Source organism: Herpailurus yagouaroundi, unplaced genomic scaffold, assembly GCF_014898765.1.
Source record: "Herpailurus yagouaroundi ecotype Mexico unplaced genomic scaffold, PumYag 192, whole genome shotgun sequence".
NCBI classification, from domain to species: domain Eukaryota; kingdom Metazoa; phylum Chordata; class Mammalia; order Carnivora; family Felidae; genus Herpailurus; species Herpailurus yagouaroundi.
In genome coordinates this window covers 1303504-1316934 of record NW_024412423.1, presented here as the reverse complement: position 1 = coordinate 1316934, position 13431 = coordinate 1303504, and the positions used below count along the sequence as shown (strand labels likewise).

The 13431-nt window shown below is 57.6% G+C and overlaps 1 protein-coding gene across 1 annotated transcript in view; it reads right to left on the bottom strand.

Moving 5' to 3' along the window:
- The window catches only part of ADAMTS2 (ADAM metallopeptidase with thrombospondin type 1 motif 2), a 241212-nt gene that overhangs the window by 7185 nt on the left and 220596 nt on the right, over nt 1–13431 (bottom strand). Inside the window, exons 14-21 of the mRNA XM_040444205.1 lie at nt 11840–11963; nt 10896–10976; nt 8465–8631; nt 6356–6515; nt 4376–4508; nt 3418–3625; nt 2025–2154; nt 1124–1213 (exon numbers count right to left, since the gene is read on the bottom strand). Coding sequence (XP_040300139.1) covers nt 1124–1213; nt 2025–2154; nt 3418–3625; nt 4376–4508; nt 6356–6515; nt 8465–8631; nt 10896–10976; nt 11840–11963 — 1093 coding nt within the window. The remainder of the gene's footprint in view (nt 1–1123; nt 1214–2024; nt 2155–3417; nt 3626–4375; nt 4509–6355; nt 6516–8464; nt 8632–10895; nt 10977–11839; nt 11964–13431) is intronic.

Sequence of the window (13431 nt, the reverse complement as noted above, 5' to 3'; positions counted from 1 at the left end):
CAGGCCCTCTGGGTTGGGAAACCTTACTCTGGGCGAAAAGTGGATGAGTGGGACTGCCTCCCCCTGGGCCTGCCACTGCCTGCTTCCTATACCTGGATCCCGTCCCCGCTCTGAAGCTGGACTTAGCAGCCAAATCTGTTACCTTTCAACTTTAAGGCATTTTCTACATAGTTTTGTCTAAGCAAAAAAGCAATAAAAATTGAGGTAATTCTGTAGTTGTTCACACTGGTAGGTGGCCGCATCCACATCAGTTTCTCTCTCTCTCTCTCTCTCTCTCTCTCTCTCAACCTCTCTCTCAATCTCTCACCTCTATGGATGGGGTCATGTGTGCACGATGAGAAAAGGCCATTGGAGCTAATGGACAGAGAATGGAAGGGGCGGTGTGTCCCAGTGTCCCACTGGAGGGACACGTTCCCCGCCGTCTCTGTTTAACCCGAACCCGCGAGGGGATGGGGCTCAGGGAGGGGGGTGGCCAAGGGCTGTGTAAGTTGGACGCAAAGGCCACAGGAAGCAGGCCACAGTCACACAAGTCAGGAGGACACACTCAGCACAGGGTCAGCAGCAGCAGCAACAGCAGAGGCGGCCGGGAAGCCCCCGACGCGCCCCCGGAATCTCAGGGCCGGGCCACCCAGCTCAGCGGCACAAAACACGCCCCAGAGCCCCTCTGGCCTCGCCTCGCTGGTGGGCGGTGTTTGAAAGGGGACCGGTGGGCTTGCCCCTTGACTTCTGACCTGCAGCTCCAGCTTGCAGGGATGTGGCCCCGAGACGTGGTCACCAAGTGGTCACATTTGCACTCTGGCCTCTGGCCCCTCCAGCACCAAGACAGATCTTTGCCCCTTTACACGCCATCACCAACCAGGTCCCGGCCCCCCCACAAGAGGCCAGTTGCCCTGGGGCCACGCCTCTGCAGAGGCGGGCCCTCCCGGCCAGGCAGCCGGCTGGGCGGCTCCAAAGGAGACTGCCGAGCACAGAGGCCCGGAGAAATCAGATTCAACCGAGAGAGCGCTCAGGAAGAGTCAGGGAAGTTTTCCATAGAAAGAGAGGAGGGGAGCCCACGGCAAGCTCCACAGGGCGCAGGGCATGCACTGGAGGGCAGAGGCAGAGTTATAAACGGGCCGGTTACTTGACGAGGTCTTCTGGACTGGAGAGTCGGGGTCCGGTCGGGACAGCCACTGAACCACGTAGCTCTTCTTGGAAGGATCAGAGATGTTTCCTAGAGGGAGGAGGAGGGGCTGTGGCTGCCGTGGCCCCACGCTGGGCCGCACCATCACCCCGGGCAAGAGACACTCCATAGCCCCAGGCATCCAGGGCCCTGACACCCTAGCTCGGCATTCAAAGACCCCTCAGACAGATGGGCTCTAGCCGCCCAGTCCTCCTGCTTGCCCCCGCCCCCCACCGGGCCTCCTGAGTCTCAGCTACAACCTAGCACCAAGGCTCTGCCACACCTTATCGCTGCATTGCTCCCAGCAGCCCCACCTGGCCTGCTTCCCAGGAACATGGGGAGTAGGTGAATCCTGGATCTATCCCCCTGCCCAGCTGGGTGGGCACATCTGACCTCCCTGAATGCCCTCCTTTGTAGATGGGATTCCTGGTGGCGTCTACGGCTTGAGCTATTTCTGGGACCAAAAGAGGTGATGCACATGGCACTTGGCAAGGTGTCTGCACGCAGATGGTGGTCTGGTTGTTCAGAGGGCACTAGGCACCCCCAGTTTCCACGGGTACCCCCTACTCCCACAGGCAGTCCTCACATGGGCATGGGTGCCACATCTGGCTGAGCCCCACTGTGTGGTCACCATGCATCTGCTTCTGTCTCCCAGACCAACGGGGAGTGCCAGCAAGGAAGGCATGGCAGAGTCCCATTTCTGACTGGGGAACGATCCCTGCGCTGGCCTGAGAGGGCTCAGCTTCTCCTTCCGGTTCACAGATGCTGAGTCTGGCCAGTTGTGGGGAGAGGTGCCTTCGCCTGGACCAGCCCCCCTCACCCTGGACCTGCTGTACACTGGGGGCTGGGATGGGGGGCTTACGGGGACAGGGGCCCAGCCGGCAGATCCTGGCTGTCTCAGGCCGTTCCTCCTGGCAGACCCCGAAGTTGTCATCCGCCGTTCGGCAGAGCACTGGCCGCTCCTGGGTACCATTGCCACAGGTCACAGAGCACTGCAGGTGGAGAGTCACCAGTCAGGCCCCCCAACCCATGGTTGGCTGGGCCTGAAAGAGCTCCCCACACATGTAACCCTGTAACATGCAGAAGGTGGTGAGGGGCAGAGGGTAGAGGATGCGTCAGAGGCCTGTCCTGCCTTGTCCAGCCTCCAGCAGCCACCTCCATCTCTGGAGGCTCCACCACCCTGCTTGGGGACAGGCCAGCAGAAGCCATCACACCCAGACTCCTGGCTTGGCTCACAGCTCGGCCCAGCCTGGCCCAGGGAGAATTCTCAAGTCCTCATCTTGTGTGTGGGGACGGGCTGACACGGCCGACCCAGATTGCTCAAACCCTACAGAGTGCCAAGGAAGGCCTGCTTTCAGGACTGGCGCTTGGGAAGCTCTGGGGAACCAAGTTCATGGAGTGTTCTCTCTGGTAAGAGTGTTTCTGCAAGACTCGAGGCCTCGGGTCACATTGCACTGGTCTGGCCGGTTAGTCTGTACCAATAGTGTGATTTACGGTGAGCTCCCCACCTGACTAACCAGTGTCAGCCACGCAGTGAAGACCCTGGATACCCGGGCTCACGTGGGCTTCCCTGGCTGGTGGCATTTCACGTGTGGCATCACACACCATTGCTGACAGAATCCAGGGTATCCTTGGGAGCCCAGGGAGGAGACGCCTGGAAGCTTGTGCCTGGCTTCCTCTGGGCTTTGCCACACACTTTTCCCCTTTGCTAACTGTACTATGATTTCACTGAAATACCCTGTACCTGTGAGTACAACAACTTCTCAGTCCTGGGAGTCCTTGCAATGAGTCAGTGAGCCCGAGGCTGGTCGGGTTGGGGACCCCGACCCCCCAGGCCTGCTCATGTCAGCTCAGCCCTGCCCCTAGACTGCTCCTCGAGCCCGAGACCATCCTTACTGTTCTTTGCAGCCCAAGTTCAAGGCCTCCCGTGCTCATGTTCCCTCCTGCAAGCTTGGCCGGCCTTCTCTGCCCTCAAGGATGAGAGCCCAGGTCTCCCCTCGTATCCTGGAGTCCAGGCCACCCTCCGTCTCCTAGGACTCCAGGTTCCTGTAGCACCTGGCAGCCTCTGCCCTACAGAGTGGACACGTTCTACTTGGTCTCTCGACAGAGCACTGGCCGTGCAGCCCCACTGGTGCCCTGAGACCTACAGGATGTGGCCCGGGGCAGGGACTGCATCCAGACTGAGGTGGAGCTCCCTGACCCCCTCAATCCCCCGCAAGCTTGGTTTGGGAGCTGAGGACACAGGGCCCGCTTACCTGGGACCAGGGTCCGGCCCGCCACCGGCCAGGGCAGAGCTCACGGTTGCAGGCCCGGCGGCCCTCGGGCCGGGCGTCGTTGCAGTGTTTGGTGTGCACGGAGCGGGTGGTGTTGTTGTGCAGCAGCTGTATGCAGCGCACGGTGCGAGCCTGCGTGCCCGTCCGCCCACAGCTCTGACTGCAAGGCTCCCATTCCCCTGTGACCCACCTGTGGGGGCAGAGCAACAGGTCAACCCCCCACCCCCCACCCTCAAAAAGCCAGCCAGAGCAATGGCAGCCGCCTGTTTTCCCGCCCCCCCCCCCCCCCCCCCAGGCATCTTCCCGTTCCGCAAAGATGTCCTAGAGCCTGGCCGTGCCTCTGTCCGAGGTCCTGCAGGTGACAGTCACCCACTGCTGGGATACCCTGGTTGGGATGGGGGGGAGGGCACAGAGAGCCCCAGATCTGTCCCTTCTCAGCTTCTGCTGACATCACAAACCCTCCAGGGCAGCAGTGTGGACTCTGCCAGCACCCACCCCATGCAGCCCCATGTGCCCGCTTACCAGCCCTCTTCTCCCCTGGGGCCCCCCGCAAAGGGAATCTGGGCCAGAAGGTCAAGACCGCCACCGCTGCAATGAGCTGCCTGGGAGACATCTACCACAGGACCAGAAGCAAGGCCAGTACCCTCTGAGCCTCAGTTTCCCATGCGAGCATTACCACATGTCACAACGTCTAAGATGCGTGGTATAGTTTCAGTGCGGCAGGTCCGAGGCAAGGATGCACCATACAGCCTACGGCATCTTAGACTCCATGAAATGGGGGGAGGGAGAAAGAATCCACCAAACGTCGCAGGGAATGTGAGGCCCAGAGCTGCTCAGGGCCTGGATCCCGCACCTCCCTCCACAGGAGCCCCGGGGGTCTGCCTTCTCCTGTCTCACGGGACCCTGGGCTGGGAGAGCCGGGTGGCCCCGGGGAACTCACACTGGCTGGGAGCACTCCTGTGGGTTGCAAGCCCGGCGGATGGCTTTGGGCTTCGTGAGGGCGTCGCAGAAGGCTCGGTGCACCATCTTGTGGTCTAGCCTCCGGCGGCAGCCATACTTGGTGAACTGGGAGCCTGAAGACGAGAGCTCGAGGGGGCTCATGGGGCAAGTGCGGCCTCCAGGGGGTGTGGAGAAGCAGCTTCAGCCCCATTCAGCCTAGCCTTCTGATGGGGTGGGAGGTGGGGCAGTGTGCCAGAGGCAGGCCTTGGAGACGTGCGGCCTAGTGTCCACCCAGTACCCCAGGGGAGTGAAGGGAGAGCCCAGGGAGAGTGGCCGCCTTGTTCCTTGGCCTCTAAGCTGCCTCCCTGGGGCAGAATGGAAGGCTCTGCTTCCTCTCCATCACTTAGCCATTTAATCCATCTTGAATGCACACGCACTGAGGACTCAGGATGAGCCCGGAGGTGGCTAAACATAAAAACATGGCCTCTTCCCACCATAGCCTAGGGCAGCTGTTCTCAAATGGGGCGATTTTGACATCTGCCAATATCTGGTACACCTAGTTGTCACCACTCAGGGTAAGGGGTGTGACTTGCATCTAGCAAGTAGAGGCCAGAGATGCTGCTCAACATCTTACACTGCACAGGGCAGCCCCCACGAGAACTGTAGAGCCCAATATGTCAGCAACTGCAAGATCTCAAAACCCTAGCCTGTGGGTAAGACACAAGAGAATGTGACTGTGTCCATGTCGCAGGGGCTGTCTGCAGCCTGCTCTAATCTGGGTGTCTGGAGGTGTTCCAGAAAGCAGAGAATGGAAGGATGCTGATTTTGTGAGAGGGCAGTAGAATGGCTTCTGGGGAGTAGGCGGCCTGTGCAAAGGCCCTGAGGCAGGAGCACAGCATGTCCAGGAAAAGCAGCTAAGGCCAGTGTGGCCAGGGCCTGGTGAGCAAGGGGTGGGGGCACCAGTGCAGTGGGAGAGGTCAGCAAGCTGCCTGGACCACAGAGGCCATAAGGAGAATCTTGTTTTTCTCCCAAGAGCAGAGGGAGCTGCTAAAACTTAATGACGCCAGGAAGGGATACCAGCAAGGGACCTTTAATAGGGCACTCTGGGGGTGACAGTGGACACACAAGGGCCAGCTAGGGAGCAAGAATGAGCCAGGACTGGGAAGATGGGTCCAAGAGACACATAGGAGACAGGGTCAGGAGGACATGCTGCTGAAAAACTCCAGGGGGGCAGGGAGGCTCAACAGAATGTTGGGGTGCCATCCACCCAGGTGGGAGCACTCCAGAAGGGGCCGTCCACCTGCCTGGGCCCCAGGATGGGTCTCCCCACTTTGGTAAACTCCTCTCTGTCCTCGAGATGTGGGACCCCAGGTGGCATCCTGAGGGAGGTCTGTCCTGGCCACCTGCTTCTGCTTCTCATCTCGTCCAGCTCCCAGGGAGCGGCGACCACATGGGGTGGACCAGAACTTCCTGCCTGTCTGTCCCACCCAACTGTGGACTCTTCGAAGTCCAGGGCAGGTGGGGCCGCTCTGCACGAAGTCCTGCCCCAGGAGGGCAGGGACACCTTTCTGAATGAACAAGGACCCGCAGAGGGGGCCCCTTCACCCACCCCCAGCACGGCCCAAGTCCCTCCTCACCTGCCTTCTCACCTGCCTCGTGAGGCTGTGGTAATCCACCCAAGCGCCTGCACACCAACCTTCCTCCCGCCAGGACCAGCCCCTGATGCAGGTCCACATGGGTGACATCCAAGCCCCCACATGCCCTTCTGGCTGCCTGCTGCCCTGAGTACCCCCTTCCTGCCTACCCTCTGCCCCCTCCCAGGCAGGCCGCTGCCTCACTCTCTGGCCCCTGGGGCCAGTCTGCTCATACCTAGCACATCCCTCACTCAGGTCAGGCAGGCAGCGGGGTACCGTGGGCTCAGGAAGCCCTTTGCCCAGAAGACCCCTCCCACTCAGCCCTGAATCCCTCTGGGGCCCCTCACCTCCACCACAGGGCTTGGAGCAAGGAGTCCACTTCTTCAGGGCCCACTCGTAGCCCACAGAGTCGTCTTCCAGGACATTGTTGCCGTCTACGTTGAGCGAGTCCTCGTGGATCATGTACTTGTACGTCAGTGAGATCCGGGCGTCTCCCTGCGGGATGACCTGTGCCCAGAAATGGCCACGAAGGTGTTTGCCCCACTGTTCACCCTTCCTCGGCAGCCAGCTTAGAAACTCACGCCAAGGCACACGAGCTGCCGGCTCTCATTATGTGAGGTTAGTTATGTTCTAGAAAGCACCCCAGAACGCTGAATTCTCAGGGGAGCACAGGGCTAGGGTCCTGCGAGGGATCAGGATGCTTTCACTGACTGTCAATACGTAATCTTATTTTATGTGTGTTTCTGTTTAAAGCCACCTTCCTCGATACTGTTGACATTAACGCTGACCTCATGGCCAGTGCACTAGGACTGAGGTCTGAATGAAGCTCGTTTGGCACACGTGTTTCCTCTGCAGGGCACACCACCTAGCTTCTTGTGCTCAGGAACAGCTGACAGCACTCGGCACTAGCTTGCGGCCATTAAAAAAAATTTTTTTTTAATGCTTTATTTAGTTTTGAGAGTGAGAGGGGAGCCGGAGAGGGACAGAGAGGGAGGGGAACAAAAGATCTGAAGCAGGCTGTTTGCTGACAGCAGAGAGCCTGACGCGGGGCTTGAACCTGATCCCATCTTGGATGCTCAACTAACTGAGCCACCTGGGTGCCCCACGCTTGGGGCCATTTTTAAACAGTGGAACCATCCCCCCAAATAAAAAAAACGTGAAAAACGTGGCAGCACACATAGTGGGGACAGGCCCCTTGGTTACAGGGAGCAGAGCCTTGTGCCAGCTTGGCTGAGAACGTGCATGCTGGATGACTCAAATCCTTCACTGCTCTGCACATGACTGTGAATGTCCGTGAAAACTCCACCACTATTGACACAGGGATGACAAATACACTTTGGCAAGCAGGTGAATGTGCCAGGACAGACACAGCACATACCAAGGCCCGACTGCATATGCATGGGCACAGTCAGGTCACCATGGGCACTTCTGGGGCTGGCAAGACCCTGCAGGTGAGGTCAGCAGAGGGACACGCATACATAAAACATGCTGGCCCCACGGGTGCACGCTCTGGTATAGGGTGGTGGGCTCAGGTGCCATGGGGCACTGGCCTTAGCAGAGGGGCTAACGGGCCCTGAGCCTTATCTCTAGTGTTTTACGTTTCTCACAAATAAAATGTATCACTTGTGCAACTAAAATGAACTTTCAAAGAGCGATCCGAAAATCAAGAGCCCCGGGCACCTGGCTGGCTCAGCTGGTAGAGCATGTGACTCTTGATCTCAGGGTTGTAAGTTCGAGCCCCACGTAGAGAGATTACTTAAAAATAAAATCTTAAGGGGCACCTGGGGCCGGTTCAGTCAGTTAAGTGTCTGACTACGGCTCGGGTCATGATCTCATGGTTCATGAGTTGGAGCCCTGCATCAGCATGGAGACTGCTTCAGGTCCTCTGTCTCCCTCACTCTCTGCCCCTCCCCCTCTTGCTGTCTCTCAAAAATAAATAGGAACATTAAAAATAAATAAAAAATAAAATTTAAAAAAGCCAAGAACATCAAGCCCCCTCGGGACTCTATCACCAGGAACGGCTTTGGACTCAAAAGACTTGGGGTCCCTAGTCCTGCTTAGGGACAAAGTCCAGTGTGACCTGGGTCTGGTGGTCTAATGGCCTGAATCCTGTGGGTCATTCCTGGGTCAAGATTTGGATGGGATGGCGGACATAAATAGGCTTGTTGAGAGGTGGCCATGAATATCGTTTGGAGGAGAAAACTGAAACCCTCAGAGGGGAGAGTTTGAGGTCACCCAGTCGACCCCAGAGTCTCATGTCTCAAGGCTCCGTGTCAGACACCAATAGAGACCTTTGGTCCCAAGGGCAGTCCAGGGGGGGCTGTTCAGAGAGTGGCCTGAAGGATGCAGGGAGGTCCAGGGTTCCTAGGCACCCCCTCCACCTCTCCTCCGGTGGCCTGCTTGCACCCCCACTGGGCGGCCAGGGGGAGGTGGGCCTGGTCCCTTCCTCGACTTACCAGAACGGTGATGGTGCCGTGGAGAGGGCCCATGGTCTGCAGCGTCTCCCGGCCGTCCTCATCCCGGTACTCCCACTCCACGCCCATAGCAATGAAGGATTTGGAATTGGGGTCCACGTCATTCTCTTCATTTAAAATGAACGTGCCTGTCTCCAGGTTCTTGACGGCTGTGAATGGCAGAAGACAGCCCCTCACCATAATCACTCAGGGGCAGGAGCCAGGGGCATGGGGGAGAGGCTGGCAGGGTCCACAAGTTTGGACTGGTCAGGGGAGCGGTGGGGAGCAGAGCCCCGTCTCTCCCAGCTCCCCTCCTCCAGGGGTGGGTCCGTGCCAGGGATGGCCCAAACCACCTTGGGAGCCCACCTTGCCCTCTGCTGCTCAGCCAGAACTAGATTTCCCTCCACCTTCACCCTTTTGCCTCGCTCAGGGTCTTTTCCTCGATCTGCCCCCACAGGCCGCGGGGGTGCAGGGGCTTCACACAGCAGCTGTCAGGGCCACCTCCCTACTCGGACAGCCACTACCCCCTGCATCCCGCCCCGGCCTTCTGGGCGCAGGGCATCTGCTGCACACCAGGGCGGGGTGAGGGCTTCCTGCCACAGGGTGAGCATATGTCCAGCTGAAAAGCAGGGTCTTCTCACCCCGACAACAGTGCCCCATCAGCTCCCCACACATCCTCAGAGGCCTGGCTTGGCCAGGGGGTTGCATGGGCCACTGGCAATCCCCCTGGATAAATAGGTGTTCAGGAGACAAGAAACAGCAGGTCAGGAAGCCCCATGCTTCCCACTGTGTGGAAGGCAGCTACTAGGGGGGCGCTGCTGGTTGATTTTAGGAGGGCCTCAGCAAGGCATGAATATCCCAGGATCACAGAATGAGGAAATCGTTCTCTGCACGAGTCTCCTGTCACTCTCTGTCCGCACCATAAAAGAAAGCCTCAGCAGGTGCCAGTAGGTCCTCAGCGGGTCACCAACCCTGGCTCCTCCTGTGCAGAGAGACCAGGTCTCAGACCTGGAGCCTTCAGCAGGAAACCCGTAATTAATTAATTAATTAATTAATTTAAATGTTTATATATTTTTGAGATAGACAGACAGATATAGTGTGAGCAGGGGAGGGGCAGAGAAAGGGAGACAAAGGATCTGAAGCATGCTTCAGGCTCTGAGCTGTCAGCACAAAGCCCAGTGTGGGGCTTGAACTCACAAACTGTGAGATCACGACCTGAGCTGAAGTCAGACGCTTAACTGACTGAGCCACCCAGGCACCCTGGAAACCCTTTAGATAGAAGTGTCTTTTCTTTTGGGAATCAACTTTTAGATTCATCTTCCATTTAAGGCAAGTGGTACTGCGTTTGCATTTTGGGTAGCAATACAAAGCTTCCTCTTAAAATAGGGAAGGAAGAAAAATGTGCTTTTAATAAGAGAGTGGTGTGTTTGCCGTGTGTCACTGGGGGTGCCAGACAGTGGCAGTTTGGGAGCCCTTGACCCAGTCTGGGCTCAAGAGCATTAGGAGGAAGGTGGGGCCCAAACTTGGAGAAGGAACTTGTCCAGGATCTCCCCAGTGGCCCCCTGGCATCACTTCGGACTCCAGCCCACAACTACCCAGGAGGTAGGGTCCAGGCGTCTTCAGCAGGTGGGGTGAGGATGGGTGAAGCCCTGTGAGGCCGTCTCAGAGGGCACAGAGGGCACAGGCAGACAGGGGCTGCCACATGAGAAGAGGAAGAGTTGTTAGAACATCCACACTTTCAAGAGATGCCAGAAATCACTATTCCAGGTAGAATCTCTTGAATTTAAAATTAAACCAGTTGAGGGATCACCTGGGTGGCTCTGTCAGTTAAGTGTCCAACTTTGGCTCAGGTCATGATCTTGTGGTTCATGGGTTTGAGCCCCCCGTCAGGCTCTGTGCTGACAGCTCAGAACCTGGAGCCTGCTTCGGGTTCTGTGTCTCTCTCTCTCTCTGCCCCTCCCCTGCTCACAGTCTGTCTCTGTCTCTGTCTCTCTCAAAAATAAATAACCATTAAAAAAATTAAAATTAAGCTAATCGAAAATATGCAAATGAAGTTTGTGAGCCCATCCTCAGGCCGGCCCTGGTGCCTTCTCGTTGGTGTGGGGGCTGCTGCCAGGACTCTGCCTGCAAAATCTGCCTGCCTTCCGGTAGGTCAGGGAAGGGGGGGCCTTCCCCCTGGGCCTTGAGATGGAGGAGGGGGTAGGCAGTCACCATTCTGTGGGCTGGGGGTGTGGCATGTTTTAGACACATTGTCCCCCCGCAGCGGCTGCCAGAGGAGCCCTCTGATCTCCAGCAGGAGGTGAACCCGGGAAAGATCTCCCAGGTGGGCTGAGCCAGGAACAGGGGAGCCTGACCTCTGACCCCTGGGCCCACTAACCATCCCCAGAACTGCCCGGCTTCAGAGACGCTGCATCACCTGGGCTCTGGGACTCACCCAGGTGGTGGCTGGTAGTGTCTGCCTCCTGGATGAGCAGGTGCCTGGCTCCTGCCGGAATCTCAAACATCTTGATGTAACCTTTGTTGGGATGTGGGGAGACAAAGCGAAATGAGACGGAGGAGGCCACTGGAATGCAGACGACACGAGGAGGGGCCAGAGGGCCCCATGTTTTGTGGGCTTTGACCGCCTGCCCAGACAAGGCCCGATGGGGGAGTTACTGTGTCCCAGCTGGCCCAGGCCCTTCCACACCCCTTCAAATCCCAGGCACTCCCTTGGCCTCCTCTGCTGAAAACTTGGCAGGAATCCTTGTGATTCCTGGAGGCAGGCCTGGGCTTGGAGCTAAGATGCCATGTCTGGGAGGGAGGCCCTCAGCAAACCGCTTGGCCTCCCGGACCTCAGCCACTTAACCTGCAGACCGAAGACCCCTGGGCTCTTGTGGGGCCATGGAGAGGGTCATCCCCACACCCCAGCACCGGCTCTGAGTGAAGGCCACGGCCTTCTTTGAAGAGGCAAACCAGAGGGGCTTCTCTAGGTTTCAGACAGAGTACATTTCGCCTGCTTCAGGCCCACCCAGAGGTCTGTTTTCCCAGAGCTCAGGTCGGCTGGGACCCCTGTTCCCTGGCCCCATCCTGTGGCTTCGCCGTCTGTGCTACAGGAAAGTCCTGTGAAAGCTAGCTGGTGGCTGGAGCAGACAGGCAGGGAGCAATGGACTCAGACCCCTTGCTCTCAAATAAACACTTCTAAGATCTGCCCTGTGCACCTGCACGTCGGTGTTCTCTGCCCTGTCACCTGAGACCCGGCCTCCATGCCCCATCCACCCTGGGGCCTGGCTCAAGCTGTACCTGCGTTAGGATTCTCCCTCCAACTCACGGCCACCCCAGCGCTCTGCCAGGTGCTGCAGACACTAAGGCACCGGGGGCCGGGGGCACGGGCTCACTCACCGAGCTTCTTGGGGGAGCGTGTGAACGTCCCCTTGACCACTTTGCAGTGGGTGTTGTCCCCTCCGCACACGCCACATTTATCTTCCTGCTTGCTGGAGCCGATCACTCCGTCACAGCCCACCTTCTGCAGAGGAGGGGGGACAGTGCATACTTGAGAGCCCTCCCCACTTGGGCCCTGGGGCCTGATTTGCCACCTCTGAAGCTCAGGTCTGCACCTCCCTTAGCAGTTCCCGATGCAGAGGAAGGAGACCCTGTGTGCCCAGCCCCTCACTGCACCTCATTTGCTCATCTGCACAGTGTGACCTCAGAAGGCTCTTCACAGCCTAAACAGGGCCACCTCCCGAGGCTGGCCTGGCCTGGCAAGCTAGCCTCCATGTGAACATTTCTGTCCCAATGGCTGTCAGTCAGACCCGGCCTCTGCCCTTCTCACAGGGTGGCCATGCTCCCACCCAAAGCTCAGGCCTGTGTGCCCTGGCCTTCAAACTGCCCTGAGAACACAATGTCCCCTTTAGTCTATCTCCAGGGTATCTGGACAGGGGGTGGCAAGAATTGGTGACAAAAATTTTGCCTCCATTCTTCCAACAAATCATCTCAACATTGCCCACTCCAGTGTCAAAAATTATTCCACACTGAGCAGGGATGTTCCCTCACCCAGGGCCACCTGGCAAAATAGTAACAAACTCAGGTTCTCTTACTCCATGGAGGTCTGGCAGCACACCATTCCTGGGGCCAGGGAAACTCCAGGGAAGAGGCTTCCACAGGACAGTGGCCCTGACATGCTTCCTGAGGCCACTTTCTCCTAGTTCAGCCAAGGAAGACAAGCTCTCCACTGAACTGGTCTGCTCCCTCTGCCTGTCTGAGCCACAGTGTCACACGTTTCCCTCTTTGCCTAGGCTGCCAGGAAGCTCAGAGCCAATTTCCCCCTCAAGGTCATCCTACCACCTACCTCTGGAGAAACCCACTTCTCCCTCTGCTCTTTGATTTCTGACTTTTGTCTTATAAGGCCCTTTAAGGACAGGGGCTCTAGACCACAGAGGGTTATAGAGCAGTGGTTCATGATCATTTTTGAAGGTGTGGCTAGATGTTGATGATCTTTGGTTTTATATCCAACGATGCCTCTGGAATAGTTTTTGGAAGTGAGCAAGGTGAAAAACAATCAATACAATGAACATGCTGGTTTTTATTTTAATGATTCCTGAGGGGGGAAAATTAGCAAAGGAAGACAATGTGATCTACTGGGGGAGGGGTGGAGACCAGATGGAAACATGAGTCTTTACAGGTGCAGAAGCCTGAGCTGAGAGATGCACCTGCCATTTCTAGGTGTATGGTCTCAGGGGGCACACTGATCCAATTCAGAGTTTGTTTCTACATGTGTGACACGTCTGTGACACAGCCTGCGGGGGCTGTCACTGGGTGGAAGGAGTTGGTCCTTGCAAACAGTCACAGGCTGCCTCCCTCAGGGAAGGAGCAGGGGAGAGGAGAACCTTCTTTCAGGCCAGGATGATACACTCCCTGGAAGAAGGGTTGCCACAGCCTCTCACCTGAGGGGGTCACTGCTCAGTTTCCTACAGAATAAACCAGACGCAAAAAGC